The following is a 19,431-nucleotide window of genomic DNA, read 5'->3' on the forward strand; positions in this document are numbered from 1 at the left end:
GACACAGCCTCAGACCACATGCCGAGAAAGTCATTCTCGTTTCCAATCTTGGTCCATCTGGTTGAGTTAATGGGAATGCCCTTCTCTGTTGGATGCCGGCACATTCTTAAGACCTTTCTCATGAGGATCTCTCCCTTTAACGAAAAGAGAACAAGTCTTAGGCATAACCCATCGCCTCCTAAGGGCACCAGGACCGCTAGCTGAAAATTAAAGGCATGATTTGAAGTTTATTTATTTGCACACTTAGCTTCTATGCATGGCCAGTGATGCCTGTTGTCTACTCCAGTGGCATCAATTTTTTTGAAGAAATATATTTCCTATAAGATGAGTTGATTTAAGTAAGACCTTTTGAATAAAGGATTGCGTAATTAGTGCAAAGACAAGGCGATCCTTATAAAGGGGGGGAGGAGGTCTGAAATATTGGTACCCTTGCCCTGGAGTTTCTAACCCCTGAACCCCAATTCCTCCCGACAGTGGTGGCAAGCCGAGGCATCCTGGAAAGCATCCAGAGGTTCTCCTCGCTGCCCACCTACCTCCCAGTGACCTACCACATCCACCACGCGGACGTGTCCTTCTTCCTGAAGGAAGCCAACCAGGACGTCATGAGAAACTCCAGTCTGCAGTCGCGCGTGGAGTCCTTTCTGGTTTACAGATCCAAGAGGTTCCCCGTCCTGAACGCCAGCTACGGGCCTTTCGCCATCGAGCAGGTGGTACCCCAGGACTTGATGCTGCCCTCCAGCCCGTTTGGATTCACCAGCACGTTTTCCCTGAACTGGAAGCTGAAAGCGCACATCCTGCGGGACAAGGTCTCCCTGAGCCGGCCCCGCGTGCACGTGCTCTTCCACGTGGTGGGCAGGGACTGGGACGACGCCGGCCCCGCGCAGAGGCTGCCCTGCCTGCGGGTGTTCGCCTTCCGGGAGACCCGGGAGGTGAGGGGCAGCTGCCGGCTGCAGGGGGCCCTGGGGCTGTGCGTGGCGCAGCTGGAGCTCCCGGCCGGCTGGTTCGGGCCCCCCACGGTGGTGGCCGGGAGGAAGAAGTCGCCCGGGCCCCTCGAGGGCAGCCCCGTGGAGCTCTACTACGCCCTGCAGCCCGGGGACGAGCGCGGAGACTGTGCCAGGAGAGCCGGAGGGATGCGGACGGGCCGCAGCGACATCGATGAGTCGGGGCCTCCCTTGCAGAGGATCGGCAGTGTTTTTCTTTACCAGACCCCGAGCCGGCCGCCCCTGAGAGAGCTGCGTTTGGACAACCACGTGGCCGTGCAGTACGTGCCAAAGACGGTCAGGCAGGGAGATGTGCTGACGTTTCCCGTCTCCATCTCCAAAGACTGCACCGAGGACCGCTTCACGCTGAGGTGAGTTCGTTGGGAGTATCTCCCTGTAGCATCTCCAAGGTCAGAGGGCGCTTCTGGGAACCCTGTCTGTTTGATCCGGAGAGATGTGTTAGCGTTGTCCGGGGTAGAAGCATCCTTCCAGGTTTTCTAGGCTCCGTGTTCACTGTCAAATCGAGAGACCAGCTGGATCTCTCCGGGTCGGCAGCTGGGCGGTGAAGACCTTCTTATTCCTAGGTTTTCCGGGCCATCCCAGAAAAGCCGGGAGGAGGCTGGTGTTCTGCCTTTGCCCTGGCTCAGGCGGTTCTCAGCAGGTTTTAGGATAAATGGCTCACAGTTGAAATCAGCCTGCAAATGGGATGGCGACAGTTGTCGGGAAGGATACGGGATGCAGCTGTGCCAACTCAAAATCTCTTCCAAACGTGTGAGTTCTGAGTGCGCTCTGTGGTACCAACCTCAAAGTTACCATTTTGTTTCTCTCTGGAAATAGAGCTTACTGCTCAAAATATAAAAGAGCAGAAAGTGTGAAGGCTATCCAGTAGAATTCGTCGAGTGTCTTAACGTAAGACTACACCAAAGACGAGGCATTGAAAGTGAGTACCGTGAGCTCTGGGAAAAAGAATGCGTGCGTTTTCTCTTTGGAATGTAGTATGGGAGGGAAGCGACTTGCCTTGGCTTCACTGGATCTTCATACCAGTTGTTTGGTTCGTTTGTTTTAAACACAGATGAGTCTAATTATAACAGCTACTTGGTATAAGTGTTGTTCGGTCACTAAATATGTCCTGACACGGCTACGTACTCCAGAAACTTGATCTGAAGTGCCATCTAATCGAATTTGTTTGTGACCTCTGAACATAGGAGTGTTCGTGGACATACACATTTATATGTTGGTTTTTAAAGTTCATCCAGTAAGGATCACCCTCTTGTCCCTTTCCCATTCTTTCTTTCTTTTTTTTTTTTAAACTTCTTTCTTTCTGTGTTTGTTAAGGGATGGGTGAGTTTAAGAAAGGAGTCATTCTTCTGCTTATACTTCGCACATTTGAGTTTTGTTGATTGTGACCTAGTGCTGGGAATTCCCTTTTAATCTCAACTGAAGAAACAGAAACCCATAGACAGCATTAACCTCATGACTGAACTTGGCTGATCGTTGGAAGGTAAAACCTTTGGCTGGGGTTGGAGGCGCATCTGGGGATTACGCACAGGGATTTAGGGCACATAAACACATCTGTGGGTCTGAGGCCTCATGATCTCCCCCTTCTGTTCTTCAGAAATCAGACCTAGGTTGAGCTGGTCGTGGACCCTCGGGCTGGTGTGCTAGCTCTGTGCTCGGTTTTCTCGGGCTCAGCGCTCTTAAATAACATTCTTCGTGGAGATGGCTGTTTATATAGAGAAATATTTTGCTGATGGAAACTCAAGGTTCTGAATAAGGAGAAGTCATGTGATTTCATATTCCGACATTTTTTTCTGTTTGTCAACTACTGACTGTTGATTTCTTGGACCCTGGTTTACGAACCAGAATCTCTTAAAGTTTTAACTCTCCAGGAGATGATATCCACATCGGGTTTTTTGGGAATCGGTTATATATGTAGAATTAAATTTCACAAATAGCTGTGCATCCAGCCACAATCCACTGCCCACTGAGGTGTTCCTCTGAGTCCTGAGGGCTGCCTTGTCATCGGCAAGCTGTGACACGGAGAAACTTGCTCCTGGGCTACATAATCTAAAGGATCCAAGTCTTTGCAGATTCAGAAAGAAGCACCTTTGAAGCATCTAGATCGGGTGGCTCCACTTCCAAGTCAAAAGATTGGAAAATTTTGGATGTAGAGCCAAAGCGTATGTGTTCAGAGTCCATCAATTAGAAAGGTGTTTAAAAAAATCAGTTTTCTGGTTAAGACAAGAGTAAATCAGTAAATATTTCACGAACGTGTGTTTAAGTTGGTAAAGTGGCACACTTTCCGTCTTGTTAAAGGCTGGCATTAATAATGTGTCTGTTGACTACGTACCATGCTCTAATTAGGAATGAGTCTTATCTGTTTATGAAAACAGCTGACAGGGAAACCTGGATCTGGTAATGTCATTAGCCTTTAGTCGGAATTGTCATAATTAGAAAATAAGGAAACTGTGTATCTTTTTTAATGAAGCCAGTTCGACACTCGTTTAGCGTGGCTTCCAAATATTTAGAATTAGCTCGAGCCTGCTCTGTCTGGCCACCTGCTGTAAATAACCCTGAAGGATCCAGCCAAGTATCCTTGGGTGCTTTCCTCAGCAATGGTGACTTGTTTCTAGACTCGGCGGTGACAGTGCTAACGAGCTCCAGAGCTGGGCTAATGTTTTATAGATCAGCTGTCAGCAGGACTTCCCTCACCGCTTAAGGATGGCCAGGGGGGAGGGGGGACCAAATTACCTGCCTCCAACAGGACTCCTGCTGCAGACAGGGTTTGACCACCCACTGCCACCTTCCTGTCACTGCTGCGCCCGTGATCTCTGGGTGACTCTGTGGCTACACACAGGGGCTCAGCTTCCATTCTGGGAAACAAGTTTTGTCGTGCAAATGATCCGTAAGGGCAATTTACAGAAACAGCTGGGAGGGTGCACGTGTGTGCATTGATCACTGCACAGAGGAAAACCAGGATGGGGCTGCTTGTCATCTTAGAAGTTCTGTTCTCTCCTGGAGCTCGAGTCTTCCAAAGCAGACCTCCACAAAGGAAGAAAAGCAAAATGCTTTTGTTCTTTAGACATCTAAGGATCCCTTTTAATTTCAGAGAATGTTTTCCTTCCAGTGGACAACAGAAGCATCCCACAGCACTTGTACCCTTTCTTGCATGTTCTCACCACCCCATCTCCTTTCCTTCCCCGACAGAGAGCTAATGTCAGAAGCATCCTAGGTCTCCCATCACCTGATTACGTGTCCGGAGAATCAAAGGCCTCGAAAGCTCTTTCTTGCTCATCTTTCCCACCTGTTTTTTGGTTGCTTCTTTCCACAGGAAGTCAGTTTCAAAGGAGTCTGGTTGTCAGATCTGAATGTGAGCCTTAAGCCAGATATTTGCATAGCATTAGCTTGGTTCCCTGATACTCCAGGAAATGCAGGTGGAAAGGTCCAGAAAAGAGGCATGGCACTCAGATGCCTGGGTGCTTTTCTCAAAGTCAGAGATATGCTTAGATTGGTTAAATGAATGAACAAATGGGCATATTGTTAATTATTAACCAATACATATACTTCGCTGAAGTCTTTACAGTTTTACATGCTAAATACTCAAGAGTTTGTTAAGAATCTCGTGCCCAGACTGTGGTCAGACCTAAGGCCATCTCCGAATAAGGCATTATTACCAAGTAGATATTCTTGCAAAGATAAGAGTTGTAAACAAAAGAGAAAGAGAATAAAGTGAGAATATTTGACAAGGGGACAAAGTGGGCCTGGGGTTGATAAGCCTCAAAAGATATCCTTTGGTGGTCTGGGAATCTCAATTGTTAGAAATAATATGTGGTGGTTTGAGGTGGTTTTGGCCCTGAACTCGATTCACTTGAATGATGTAGCTTTTTTTTTTTTTTTTTTTTTAATTTTTTTTTTTTTTTTTTAAATATTTTTATTTATTTATTTATGGCTGTGTTGGGTCTTCGTTTCTGTGTGAGGGCTTTCTCTAGTTGTGGCAAGCGGGGGCCACTCTTCATCGCGGTGCGCTGGCCTCTCACTGTCGCGGCCTCTCTTGCTGCGGAGCACAGGCTCCAGACGCGCAGGCTCAGTAATTGTGGCTCACAGGTCCAGTTGCTCTGCGGCATGTGGGATCTTCCCAGACCAGGGCTCGAACCCGTGTCCCCTGCATTGGCAGGCAGATTCTCAACCACTGCGCCACCAGGGAAGCCCGAATGATGTAGCTTTTGAACCTGCCTTGGGCCAGGGAAAGATCTCTTCTTATTCTGTTTCAGGTAAACTATGCCCTGGTGTAGCCAGTAATATTCTCAGCTGCAGGCCATAAATCCCAGCCTGCTAATCTAAGAAAATAAATACATGAAAGATTAGTTGGATGTATATTTTGGGTCTCAAGAATTAATAAGGCACGGGGGCGCTAGCCTTGGCAATGCACAGGGTGGGAGGGGGAAGTTGCCCCTGGTGTAGATGCAACAGCCTTCTTGCCTAGCACCCCTCCCCGGCCCGGCACAACGAATTCCGTCAGAAGTTCCTTCTGTTCTTACTATAATCGAAGGTGCAAAGACTCTTGGGAAGCTCCCAGTGGCTCACATACCTACTTGCTGTCTGTGCCCGGGGTAGGAGAGGGAGCCGGTGTGGCTTCCAGAATGAGAGGTGGGCTCCTGGAGTCATCTTTCACTGAGAGCATATCCCGGGGTGGCAGTGTTTCCCTCCTGAGAAAACTGGGTGCTTTTAAGGAGAGGATGATGTTGGGTATCTCGAAACCCTGCACAGGTCCGTGACACCTGTGCTTGGCACTGCGTCTCCGTTTGTCACCCGGTGGGAATTAAGGGAGTTGCTTCTGGAGTGGGATGGAGTGAGAGGCAGACAGAGAAAGGAGGCCGTTCCATCTCTTTTCAATAAAGCTCCTGTTTGAGAATGTATTTAGATTTACAAAAAAAGTTGTGAAATCAGTACAGGACAATGCCAAGTGCCTGGTGGCCAGTTTCCCCCTGTAATCAGCATCTTTCGTTAGCATGGCTCATTTGTCACAGTCAGTGCACCCGTATTATTATTAACCGAAGTCCACGCTCGTTCACGTCCCCTCAGTCTTTGCCCGATGGCCTCTTTTTTGTTCCAGGCTCCCACCCAGGATATCATGTACCTTTAGTCATCATGTCTTTAACTACGCTTGACTGTGACTACTTTTCACACTTGCTTTGTTTCTGTTGTCTTGATAGCTTTGAGACTTCCGGGTTCAGACTTTTTGAAGAACGTCCCTCTGTTGGGATTATCTGATGTTTTCCTCGTGATGAGAGCGAAGTAGTGGGTTTGGGGGTAAAACAGCACAGAGATAAAGTGTTGTTTTTATTCGTCTGCCAACCACAAGAGTTTAAAATCATCCCCTCTGTTCTCTTTCACCTTTCCACTGAAGAAGCATTTATTGAGGAAGTCAGGAAATACACAGATGAGTAAAAGGGAGAGATGAGTCCCTATCTAAGGGACAGGAGTGTGAGACAGTAAGACCTGGCCCTGGCGGAGTGGAGAATATGTAGTGTTTTTTTTTTTTTTAATTTGATTTTTGTTTTGTATTGATTGGAGTGTAGTTGGCTTGCGGTGTTGTGTTGGTTTCGGGTGTGCAGTGGGATGACTCAGTTGTGCATATGTTCTTTCTTGGATTCTTTTCCCATGTGGGTTGTTGCAGAATATTGAGTGGAGTTCCCTGTGCTGTACAGTAGGTCCTTGTTGATTATGTAGTGGTTTTATGGGCCAAAAAAAAAAAGGGATTTCAGGCAAAGAGGACAGCACAGGTAAAGGCACAAAGACATCAGGTGTATCTCTGTGCACATCATCTTGAAATAAAAGCCAATTGGGATTTTCAAGAACAAACAAACAAACGAAAAATGCCATTTTCATTGCATTGTATCAAGAACACGTACTCCCGCCCTGACTTAATCAGTGTTGATGTGAAATTTGGTCGCTGGCTGGGGTGGTATTTCTCAGGTTTTTCGTCTGTAAAGTTGCTTTTCTCTGCACTCCCTATACTGTATTTTCCAGAAGGAAGTGATGATCCACAGCTCACAATTACGGAATTACACGCTGCCTCGTTGTGGGTGGTATATTTACGTAATTTTTTTTGGAATCCTGCAGGTGAAATTTGTTTATTCTCCCTCATGTATTTATTTATTCAATCATTCATTTATTTCAGTAAGGGCTTCTGGAGATTGACTTTACAGTTTGGGTTATAATTCAAAAGAGTAGACATTTCTCAGCCTTTAGCTATTGACATTTGGGTCAGATGATATTTTGTTGTGAGGGGCAGTCCGGTCTGTACATAGTAGGGTGGTTAGCGGCATCCCTGGCCTCAACCCACTGGATACACAACCCCGAATTTTGATACCCCAAGATGGGTCCAGCTGTTTCCCAATGTCCCCTCGGGGATAAAATCACCCCTGCAAGTGAAAAACTATGATCCTGGTTGTCGGGAAAAAAACTCAGCTCTTACGCAGAGGGAGGTTCCCAGTTTAGAATGAAGGTAACACTGGGTAGGGTCCAGCTTTTCTGGAAAATCCCTTAAGTTGTACCTGCCACACGTTTTTACTTCTGCTTGAATGCGTGCTGCAGGAGGGCAGAGACTTCGGTCTGCTCACCGCCCTTTCCTCCTTTCTCATGCACCACCTGGCCCGCCCTGGACACCCGTCGGCTACTGGGGGATCGAATGGCTGTCACTGGTTCCATGAGTCCACTCCATGTACCTGCTGTTAAGGGAGGGGCCAGAGAGCAGGTTCTTCTGTGAGACTTGAGGTGAGAGGGTTGGTCTATTTCAAGGCCATGTAATGTATGCAAGATGACAAGGGTCGGGTGCAGCCGTATTAGGGTACTTGTGCTGTAAGAGGGACCCGGAGCTGAGATGAGCTGAGGCCACTGCTTCCAGTGGTGACTGCTCCTAAGATCCTCTCGGGGTGAAGCCTTGGTGTTAGTATTTTGTTTCGTAACAAAAATACCCATGAAGCTAAATGCCTGCACGTGCGTTTCTTTAAGTCATCAGTCTGGCTATACTGTGAACAGATTTAAAAAAATGGTTCTTCAGTCTTTTTCGTGATCTCTTTTATTATTGTTGTTTTTAACTGATGTATAGTTGATTTACAATATCGTGTCTGGTGTTAGTCTTTTTAAAAAGGTGTCCGAGAGATTCGGACATGCAGCTGGAGTTGGGAGCCATTGGGTCCGTGTCATCCTTCTTGCTATCCTGGGCTATGCTTATTGAGTAGAATGGTCAAGTTAGAAATTTAACTATTTAAACCGCCTTCTCTCTCTGTCTCTCTCTCTCTCTCTCAGTCCCCTGTGCCCCCCACCCTGTATAATTGAGTCACACATAATTGCATGTATGTGCAAACTCCGCTGTGTAACAATACACACAGCCTTTCTGTACACAACTTCACGGGCTTCACGCATTTCAGGATGTTAATCCATAGTGGCCTCCGACTCAAGAATCCCTCCATCATCTGACAGCTATGGTTCCTTTCTGGCGATACTTCTTTTTGACCAAGGTTGACAGCTCTGATCCTCTTGGGGGAAAAGAAGAAAGGAGGAAAGTACCAACGGTGGCACCAGCTGTGCTCCCAGATTGGTACTGGGAAAGTTGCCTGAGGTTTCACTGAATCTTTTTCCCATGTTCTAGTGGGAGGCTTGTCTCACGAGCAAGAGAACTTGACTTTGGCCAACTTGGCAGGGCTGGGAGTTCTAGAAGATAATGGAAGGATTTCCTTCTTTTTTATGGCTGGATAACATTCCATTGTGTGTATACATCACATTTTCTTTATCCATTCATCCACTGTGGACGCTCAGGTTGTTTCCATGTCTTGACTATCGCGAATAATGCTGCAGTGAAGAGCGGGGAGCAGACAGCCTCTTCGACGTAGTGATGTCTATTTTTTCCGCAACAACATGGATGAACCCCAAGGGCATTATGTTCAGTGAGGTAAGTCAGAGAAAGACAGATTCTGTATACTATCACTTATATGTGGAGCCTAACAAAAGCTCGCAGATACAGAGAATAGATGGATGGCTGCCAGAGGCTTGAGGGGAGGGGGAAAAGGGAAGATGTTGATCCAAGGGTACCAACTTGCAGTTTTAAGATGAAGAGGTTCTGGGGGTCAAAGTCATGCAACCAAAGCTCTCTGTGATCTTCTTTGGCTATGCCAGCTTCTGCTCATTGCTGTTTATACTCTGTAACCTTGAGCTGACCTTCATCTCTGTGTAAGGACCTTATCACATCCCCTGCATGGTAGACCCACCTGACAGTCTCCTTTTCAACCAGACTGAAAGCCACTGGAGGGAAAGGGCTGGGTTCACTAGTGTATCATGGCTGTACCTGGCTGATTGCTCTGACGGCTGGTGTGAATTTGGGTCTGCAAATCTGGGTGAGCAAAGGTAGATACATGTTGGGTGAGAACACTCAGCCATTTCAGAGTGTTACGGCCTCTCCCTGCCTCCAGTCACATTTCTGTGTTCTGGGGTGGAAAGGAGTGGGGAGATGGTAGAGGTTTATACAAGGCCAGGTGGGGAGGAGTTGGGGATGGGTTTCTGTCTTTAGTGTCATCTGTTCATTCATTTGGTATCCATGGAGATTCCATTTCCAAGGTGGTCTTTGGTTGGCTGGCCACAGAGGCTGTTGAGGGAATGTCTTCATATCCTTCTCCCAGCACCTTCAGATGTGATTTCTCTGTACCTCTTCTGGGTTACTCGTGGGAACACAGGAGTGATGTGCTGGGTCCGGGAAGTTTGGGGAGATAGCTGAATATAATAATAATGGTGATAATAATAGGCAGCAGCTATTAAGGATCTACTTGTGTCTGACACTGTTCTCAGTGCTTAAAATATTTTTCACACATTTAATCCTCAGAACAACCCCACGAAGTCGGTGCTTTTATCACCTGTGTTTTCCAGAACTGGGCACAGAAACACAAGAGGTGAATAACTTGACAGACGCCCTAGAGCTCGTAACGCATTTACTTTGAGGTCCGGAGAACTCGCCCTCGCTGACCTATATCCCAGAACCCATGTTTTGGAAAATCCCTCTTCATCAATGCGAGGCGGGAAGGTAGACACCGATACTCCTAAATCTCATTCTTTTTAAAAGCACTTAAGAGAATGAATTACCTGAAACATTTCCCTTATTGAGGAGACGTTTCTTGAGTGTGAAGCTTGGTGCTGGGGATGTAACAGCAACTAAGAGACACGGACCCAGCCCTGTACTGAGTAGTCGGTGCTGTGAGAGAGACCATGGCGGGGTCTGTTTGGCAGGTTAAGATGCCAACTTAAGATAGTGCTTTGGAGCAGAGACAGTTGAAGGTGTGTCCACCGTCATGAGCATCTGTCAGGCTTACCAGTCACTGCAGTGTAAAGAGCTCCGAAGGATGCTAGGTGGATTATTGTGGGCCCGTCCAGGCACTTCAGACGCTGGTAATTATCACAAGGAGTGGCAATTTCAGATCCAGGGGGCACACCTCTCGGAGACCACATGGGTTTATGAGGAAGAGCACAGGGCATGGAGCCAGGACCACGGGCACCCATCTTGGCATCCTCACTGCCTGTGCACCCTTGGGAAGGTCATCGAAGGTCACTGAGCCTCAGTCTCTGGGCTCTTAGCTTTCCGGGTGTTGATGGTGTAAACGAAAGACGACAGGTGAGCCTTGAGCAGGCATTTAGGAAATAACCAGTCACCCAAGGGACGCATCAGGTATCAGCTGAAATGCAGACAGATGACCTCGGGTCACTTCACGCTGAGCAGTGTCCATTCATTCTGAAAGAGGGCCGTGTTAACACAAGGCGCAGGTCGCCTCCGACGTAAACGATGAAGAAGAAACAGACGACGGAGCATGTTCAAAGCTGCTGAAGAGGCATTTCCTTGGATCACTTAGGAAAGCGACTGACTCAGCACCTGCTGGGAGGAGACAGGAGAGCGGACCCAGGTGTCAGAATTCTGTCTCCTGAATTCTGAAGGTATGCAAGTAAATTGATTTAAAAAAATCCAGCAGAAATCATTCCGGCATCAACACACAAACAGAGGCCTGGGGAAGGCATCAGCTCAAGAGTAAGACAGAAATCAGCTGAGTGATGTAGGTGCAAAAATCAGCGTAGTGCGTCTGACCCCAAGTGTGCAGTTTCCCCTCCTTCAAAGCCTCTTTGAAAGAGAGATGACACCTGAACGTGGCTTATATACTTGGATTCTCTTCCCCACCTCTTGCCCCTTGAACCTGGCCTCGGTGTACTGCTTTCCAAGTAGAATATAGAAGAAGTGAGGATCTGGAACTTCTGAGGCTAGACACTCTAAAAAGCTGTAACTTTCCACCTAGGTCTCCGGGAACACTTGCTTTTAGAGCCCAGAGCCGCCTGTAAGAAGTCCAGCTCGTCTTCTGGGAGATCCCATGAGAAGCTCTGAAGCTCCATGGAGAGAGGGGGGACCTGGTGATCCCCATCTTCTAGCCATTCCTGTCCAGGCCTCAGACACGTGCGTGAAGCTGTCTTGGCCGCTGTCGGTCAGCTAGCGGACAGCTTAGTACCACCAGGGGACCGCACCAATTCCAGGTGGAGCAGACGCATCTCACGGCTGAGCCCTGCTCATATTCCTGGTGCATAAAGAGTGATGTATAAGAAAATGGTGGTGCTCTAAAGCACTAAGTTTTAGGGTAGTCTGTTAGCCGCAGTAGTAAGTAGTTAGCAATCATAGGGAATTTCGCCAGTAAGCTCTACTTGCGAAAGGACAGAGGTGATGCGCTGCGGCTGTTTGCTCTGCAGTCTACAGCTCACCCTTCTCCTGCTCTGCTGTGACCCTCAGTAGGTGCACGTCTGTAACCTGCATTTCCCAGATGCCCTACGCTACCCAGATCTGGCTTCTGAGGGCTCCGGCCAGTGGGACCCAGTGGCAGGAATCCTGTGGCCGGGAAGATGGGAGAAGTCAGTGTAGTTTTCTGTCTTGCTCCCCGGTCCCTGCTCAGGCCAGAAAGCTCGTCCATCCGTGGTTCCGGCTCCCGCCAGGCAGCCTGTGCCATGGCTGCAAATCCTACAGGGAGACTTTGCCGATGGCCTCTTATGATGTCCCCTCCTTCTTTGCTTTGTCCTTCTGACCCGAGGAGAAAAGACTTCCTGCATCACCATCATCTAGTTGTTGTGCCAGCAATTTCAGCCCCTCTGTAACTAGTTCTCTGTATTAAAGCCCTTCCGGTCAGTTATCTGCTGTGGTTTCTGTTCCCTGACTTGACCCTGTGGGTGTAGCTGTTTGAAAAGATAATTTTTATGAAAGCAGAATATCTTTTCCCATCAACTCCATATTGTACCAGAAGCAGAGGCAATCGTGAAGGTTTGTCAGTTATGTCAACCCCAGCTGGGAGCAAAGGCAGAAGGGTCGTAAGCAACGCAGAAATGAATTTGCCCAAACAGAAAACATCATAAATATGTTAACAACTTTGGAAAGAGCCAGAGGCGGAAGAAAGAGAACACAGAGAGGCAAGATAATAGTTTTTCCTCTCCAGGCTGTGAGCGCCTTATGCAAATGTGAAAACTCAGTGTTCGTATTTCTTTTCTGTTCTCATTTTGGGCAGTGGAAGGATTGTTGATGACAAAAGAGATCATCCAGGGATGCGTATCTTTATCAAAAGCAAGGATCCCAGACCCGGGGATGAATCGGAGGTGTGACCTGAAGCCCAGGGTTATTCCAAGCAGATGGAAGAAATACAAGACTGACCCTCTCTCCCTTTCCGTTTTCCCATCTCAACACACACACAAAGCGTTGAGTGGACGCAGGCACAGAGCATGAAGGGGGAACAGGTCCTCATTCCATCCATCAAAGCCCTGCCTGAACGCTCCTCCTCTCTCCGTGACCCCAGGCTGTTGAAAACCCGGGTGTTGGTGTATATTTTGTAAGATAATGTATGTTGAGTAAAACTCATCCATGTTCTGTCCACACAAATCGAAGGCCTGGGTGTGGATCAGAGTTGTCCAAGTTGGGCATGAATCAGATTACAAGAGAAATGGCAGTCCATCTATGTAAATAGATTTCAGAAGGGAAGGGAAGCAAGAAGGAAGGAAGGGAAGGAGGAAGGAAGGGAAGGAGGAAGGAAGGGAAGGAGGGAGGGAAGGAGGGAGGGAGTACAACGATATAAGAGAGAGGAAGAATTTATTTGGGAAGAAGCATAAAGCAAAAGTAATTCTTGGGCTTCCCTGGTGGCGCAGTGGTTGAGAGTCCACCTGCCGACGCAGGGGACGCAGGTTCGTGCCCCGGTCCGGGAGGATCCCACATGCTGCGGAGCGGCTGGGCCCGTGAGCCATGGCTGCTGAGCCTGCACGTCCGGAGCCTGTGCTCCGCAGCGGGAGAGGCCACAGCAGTGAGAGGCCCGTGCACCGCAAAAAAACAAAAACAAAACCAAACCATATATATATATATATGAACAGACATTTCACAGAAGAAAAGACACAAAGTAGCCAATAAATAGAAAAGATAGTCCATCTCATTAGAAATCAGAGAAGAACAAATTAAAACTACCATACATTTCAATTTCATATCCACCAGGTTGCCAGAAGTCAGGCAGCCTGATATTAGCACAAGTTGTAGAGAATGTGGAACAAAGGAAACCTTCATTTATTCCTGATGGGCAGAATTGGTGCCGCCTTTTTAGGAAATACACCCACAATGTCGAAGATATGCATACACTATGACCCGAAATTTCCACTTCTAAAGTCTAGAATCTAGAGAAACTCTTGTATTTGTTTACCAGAAGGCATACATAAATATTCATAGCAGTGCTGTTTTAATAGCAAAAAACTGGAAATGTCCCAAATGACCGTTGAGAGGATAATGGATAAATAAATGTTGACATATTCCTACAATGGAATCCTATACATTCATGAAAATGATTTAGTTACACCCCTGTGGGTAATCTCTGATATAAAATATTTAATTGAAAGATTCAGAAAAAATACATTTATGCAAAGATTAAAAACTAGGCATACATTAACAACAGAGTATTCATGGATGATGGATATATACATTCATTTAGGCAAAACTATAAAAAATGACAAGGAGATGGCACAAAATTTAGAATAATAGGTCTCAGTGGGGAGAATGAGGATATTAATGGGGAGAAACATGCAGGGGGCTTCAAAGATACTGGGTATATTCTAGTTCGTAACCTGGGCGCTAGTACAAGAGTGTTTACTGTTGTTTTTTGAACTGTTCATTTGTGATATATATTCTTTTCTTTATACTACATATATCTAACTTCAGTTAATACTTCATATATACTTATGTACGTGTGTGTGTATGTGAGTGATACGTGCCAGATTTCAAAATGCTTTGTAAGGAAAAAGTGAGTCACTTGTCATTTACCAGGGGAAGAAATTCAGGCTGTTTGTAGACTTTTCCGCGGTAACATTCCACGCTGTTCAATGCAGAAGATAATAGAGCAATGTCTGCAGATCACTGAAGTGCTCATGAAAGGGACAGTGGTTATTTTACATTAGCATAATACTATTCCCAGAGAACTATATAGCTTTTGTGATATGAAAGTTTTCCAAAACATTAGGTGAGAAAAGTGAGGGCAAAAGAAGGGATAGTGTAGACGGATAGAAAGGCAGATAGATAGATGATGATGATGAAGAAGACAGGTAGATAGATAGATAGATAGAGGATGGATGGATGGATGGATGGTTGGATGGATGGATGGAAGGATGGATAGGTAGGTAGGTAGATACACAGATACAGAGATACATGGATAAGTGGTTACCTGAGTGGATGGATGACTGACGGCTGTCGATACACAGATACATAGATATTGGTAGGTCTTCCTTAACTATTGCATCTCAAGCAGGGTCCCTCCCTTCCCGCCATCATCTTGCTTTAATATGTTCTTTACTAGAACTTACCACTGCCTGGAATTCAGCTGTTTGGGTCATGTGCTTTGACTGTTGGGTCTCCTCCCTCTGTGAGCTCCACGTGAGCAGATCTCTTTCCTTTCTTGCACATGCTCAAAACCCCAGTGTGGTGTCTGACACGTAGTCGATCCCCATATGTCTCTGGGGATCGAGTGCTTTGATTAATATAAAGCCAAAGACCATGATGAATTTAAAAGCGCTAAAAGATTCTCTGTGTGTTGGCAGAGCCCAGCTTTGCTGATGTGGAAACGGGACGACCTTTTACCTCTGGTCCTGCATCTCAGACTCTGTGGTTAAGTTTTTCCCAGCTCTTATCCTAAGGCAGGGTTTCTCAACCCCAGCACCACTGACTGGACTGGATACTTCTTTGCTGTGTCTCTGTGTGGGGAGTGAGGAGGGGGGCAGTGCTCTAAGACTTGTAGGATTTCGAGTGGCATCCCTGGCCTCTACCAACTGGTAGCCCTCCTCCTCCTTCAGTTGTGATCTGTAGATGTCTCCAGCCATTGCCTCCTCCTTCAGTTGTGATCTGTAGATGTCTCCAGCCATTGCCAAATGTCTCCGGGTCCAGATCATCCTTGGCTGAAACCATTATTATTATCCTAAGGAAACTTTTCCTTCTTGTTTATCATGGAATGGCATATTAGTTGAATTCTTCTTCAAAGAAGTTTATAGCCATCCTCTCACTGATTCTTTGACTCGTCAGGACTTACATTGTTCTACCATGATCACCTGGTGTTTTCTAGGCATTTCTCGTTACTTACTGGTAGACAGTCTCATTTGGCTCTGAAGAGGAGTATATTACCACTTTCTAGATACTGTTGAAAGAAAACAAAAGAAGCAGAGGAAACTATTTGTTGAGGGCCAAAACTTACATGCTAAAAGCAACCAGAATATAAGAGAGTAATATTGATTGTGGTGTCATAAAATCCAGCACCACATTCTATGTGGAAACTTCCCCCAGAATGGATGGGGTTTAGGATTACAATGTAAAATAAATGTGGAGTTAAGAATTCCGTCTGGGGGTGTCTTTTAAACCAAGAATTAATCAAACAAGAGAATCGCTGTGCTACTAGAGACATGATTTGTTGGGAAAAGATGTCTGAAAATCGGGTTACTTTGGTGAAACTGAATACACATTCTCAGAAGAAAAAGTTTCTGACATTCTCTACCTAAGTAAAATCAAAGCGCATGAAAAGCCGCCTTTTCTTAAGGCGGATCTATCCATTTTCTTCGCCAGAAGGGACAACCCATGGCAGGGCTGCCTGGATTTCCAACATGCTGCTCAGAAAATGTGCCCTTTCCAAAGCTGATTTCAATTCCTTGTTGCCTTCAAAATTAGCACCTGATGCCCTTTTCCACTGGTTTGAGGAAGATTTATTTTAATTCTGCTTTTCAGACTCTTGACTATATTAACAGCGAAGAAAACTCAGGGGGGCTTATGTTTCAGACAAGTACAAATGGAGAGGATCTTGGATGCACAGGTTTGAGGCTTCCCCTGTCATCCGCTGTCTGCCGGCAGGAGTTTTCTCTGTGCTGGGCTGATGGGGTGACGGTACTCAGGCCTAAAATTAGGTCTTTTCTCCTTACAGACCTGTGTCACCTTGGAAAAGGGGCAAAATCCATTGTTTACAGTAGGTGCCCTCATTTTAGGTAAGTTTCATCTTAGGGAAGGAACTGGCCTATTTCTGCTCTATTGAGCCTTTGAATCAGAAACTTAAGGAATTCTCAGATTGGAGAAGAGCAAAGGTTTGATATTGGTTTTTGCGGGAGAAATAGGACATTGCCTCTTGGCTTCGTCAGAGGCTGGGAACACTCAGATCCTAAAAATGCAGACTTAGAATCTGTCAGTTGTTTACTCCCTGCCTCTTGCAGGGATACCAGCATAATTCCAGTACCAGGTGGCCTGGACTGAATGAGTCCAGGCTTTTTCTCGGTCCAGGGTCTTTGGTTTCTTTAAATTTTTCTTTAAAGAGATACTAATTTATTTTTTATTTTGTGGCTGCGCTGCACGGCTTGTGGGATCTTAGTTCCCCGACCAGGGGTCAATCCCACGCCCCCTGCAGTGGAAGCTCAGAGTCCTGACCACTGGACGGCCAGGGAAGTCCCGTCTTCAGATCCCTTTTAAGCAGCAGTGCTTATATACGATCAGAGGAAACAGATGTTATTTTTTTCAAAATTTAAAACCGTTTTATTCTTGAAATTTCCAAACATGTATGAAAGTAGAAAGCATGAAATAATGAACCTCCATGAGCCAGTTGCCCAGATCCATCAGTTACCAACTTTCACTACTTTTGTGTCATTTTCCCCTCTCACCAACATTTCTTAAGAATCGGCTCTAAAAGACAGTATGCTAAGTGAAAGAAACCAGCCACAAAAGGCCACCTATTGTGCGCTTCCATTGCTGTGATATTCTGGAAAAGGCAAAGTGTGGGGATGGAAAATTGGTCAGTGGTTGCTAGGGATTGAGAAGAGAGATGTCTTGACTCCAAAAGGAAACACAAGGGAGGTTTGGAGGGTGAGGAAACTTCTGTATCTTGATTGTGTGGGTGGTTACCTGAATCGATACAGGTCTGAAAACTCATAGAAATAGACAGCAAGATATTTATACATATATACAGACATACAGATATACATGCATGTAGATTGCATGATCACATGGCTCTATCAAATTGTCAGAACTCAACAAACATGTCAAATGGATGAATTTAATTGTATGAAACTATCAGTCTTTAACTCCATATTTCTTGGTGCTGTCAGCCTCAACCCAGATGGTCTCCTTTTGTTTCTTCTCAAGTATACAGGCTCTGGTTAGCTTTGGTTACCTAAATCATGGTCTTTCTCTTTGTGCTAGTTAGAGTAGGTATCTCCAGATGCTGTAACAAGCCAACCACTACATCTCAGGTACATGTGTGTATCTTTGCTCACACAGAGTTCAGTGTTCATTAGGGAGCTTCCATGGAGGATGTGGGGACTGAGGCTCCCCTGAGGCTCTGCCATCCTATAGGACTTGAAGTCCTTCACTTCCAGCCAGTAGGTAGGAAGTGAGTGTGGAGGGTCATGTAGGGAGTTTGGACCATCCTGGAAATGGACACCATTTTGCCCAGATGCTGTTGGCCAGATGCCACTGGTCACGTGGTTAGCATCACTCAAAGGCCATGAAAACATGAGACCTGGCCATGTGCTCAGATGATGCTGGTTTGGTCCATGGCCGTCTCTCTCTCATCCCTCATGATTTTATTCTTGGTCTTCAAAGGTAGATAACACGGCACTTTCCCCTTAATCCCTGTCTACCTCTTTTGCATTTTCCCCCCATTATCATGTTATTACTGTGAGGTAGGAATTCTATCTCTAGAGCAACCTGGAGTTGGAAAGGACATCCTGACGTTAAAAATGCTTTACATTTCCTTTTACTTTAACCCTTCATCTTCTGTGGTCTGATCCCCACTGTTCTGTTGTCTACTCTTAGGCTCGTGATTTAGAGGAACGCAAGCCATGCAGTGCTGTTGTGTTGCTACCTTGCTTTTCCATCTCTTTTCTTCCAGGTCAGATGAGCTACGGTCTCTCCTAAATTTACGAATGAACTCTTTGTATTTGTTTCAGTAGTTAAGGGTGCCCATCCCCTTACCCTACACCAGTGGACTGCCCTTCTGATCCATCCATACCTCCACTCAGAATTTGGTCTTTGTTTCCTTGGGGATTTCCTCTCCCCCGTGACCTTTACCCAGTTATTCCTGTGATCACGCTTGGTTCCCCAGCCTTGCTCCAGATTGTTTAAACACTTCAGCCCCACTATTGTATCTTTACCATATAGCCTTTCCTTACTACTTCAGCCAGCTCTGTTTTCTCACTTTCTTACACTCCCATTGGTATTTATCAATATGCTACATTCTCTAATTAACTTAAACAGCTGGTCTTGTGATTTCTGACAGTGATGATAAAGTCTTCTCTGGCCAGGGTCCTAGACATATTTGCTTCTTCTAATCCAAGCACTCACCTTAATTTATCGGGGTGCATTTTTTGTCATGGAAACTTTTTTTTAAATTGAAGAGTAGTTGACTTACAATGTTGCGTTAGTTTCAGGTGTACAGCAAAGTGATTCAGTGATACATATATATAATTTTCTTTTCCAGTATGGTTTATTACAGAATATTGAATATAGTGGAAACTCATTCTCGAGTTGACACTGGAAACCTGTTGGAAACAACTGTTTCACCAGGGATTGGAGCACATCTATCGCACAAATTGTGATCCACCACTGATCTTAAGTTGCTTGTGTTCCCCCCAAAGTAATACAAGTTCCTGAATATGAAAAGTGTTTCCCGCCTGGCTTCTTTCCTCTGGCTGTCAGTGTTTACTCTTCTTTTGCCTCTGCTTGGGATATTCTGAAACAATAGCTTTTATATATTATCTCAATGTTTTCCTTGTTTTCGTTTCCTCTCTCTTTTGCCAAAAGAAATTTTTAGCACCTCCTCACTCCAATGAGAAGGAAACATCAGAAATAGTTCCAAGACTTTTTAACAAAAGCTTCCAAATTCCTTTTTTTTTT

General features: G+C 45.9%; 1 protein-coding gene across 1 annotated transcript in view; it reads left to right on the forward strand.

Annotated features, from left to right (window-relative positions):
* Nucleotides 1-19,431, forward strand: part of LOC112408739 (transmembrane protein 132D) — a 651,963-nt gene that overhangs the window by 173,458 nt on the left and 459,074 nt on the right. Inside the window, exon 2 of the mRNA XM_024758481.1 lies at nucleotides 475-1,351. Coding sequence (XP_024614249.1) covers nucleotides 475-1,351 — 877 coding nt within the window. The remainder of the gene's footprint in view (nucleotides 1-474; nucleotides 1,352-19,431) is intronic.

This window comes from Neophocaena asiaeorientalis, unplaced genomic scaffold, assembly GCF_003031525.2.
Source record: "Neophocaena asiaeorientalis asiaeorientalis breed wild unplaced genomic scaffold, Neophocaena_asiaeorientalis_V1.1 scaffold77, whole genome shotgun sequence".
Taxonomy (NCBI): domain Eukaryota; kingdom Metazoa; phylum Chordata; class Mammalia; order Artiodactyla; family Phocoenidae; genus Neophocaena; species Neophocaena asiaeorientalis.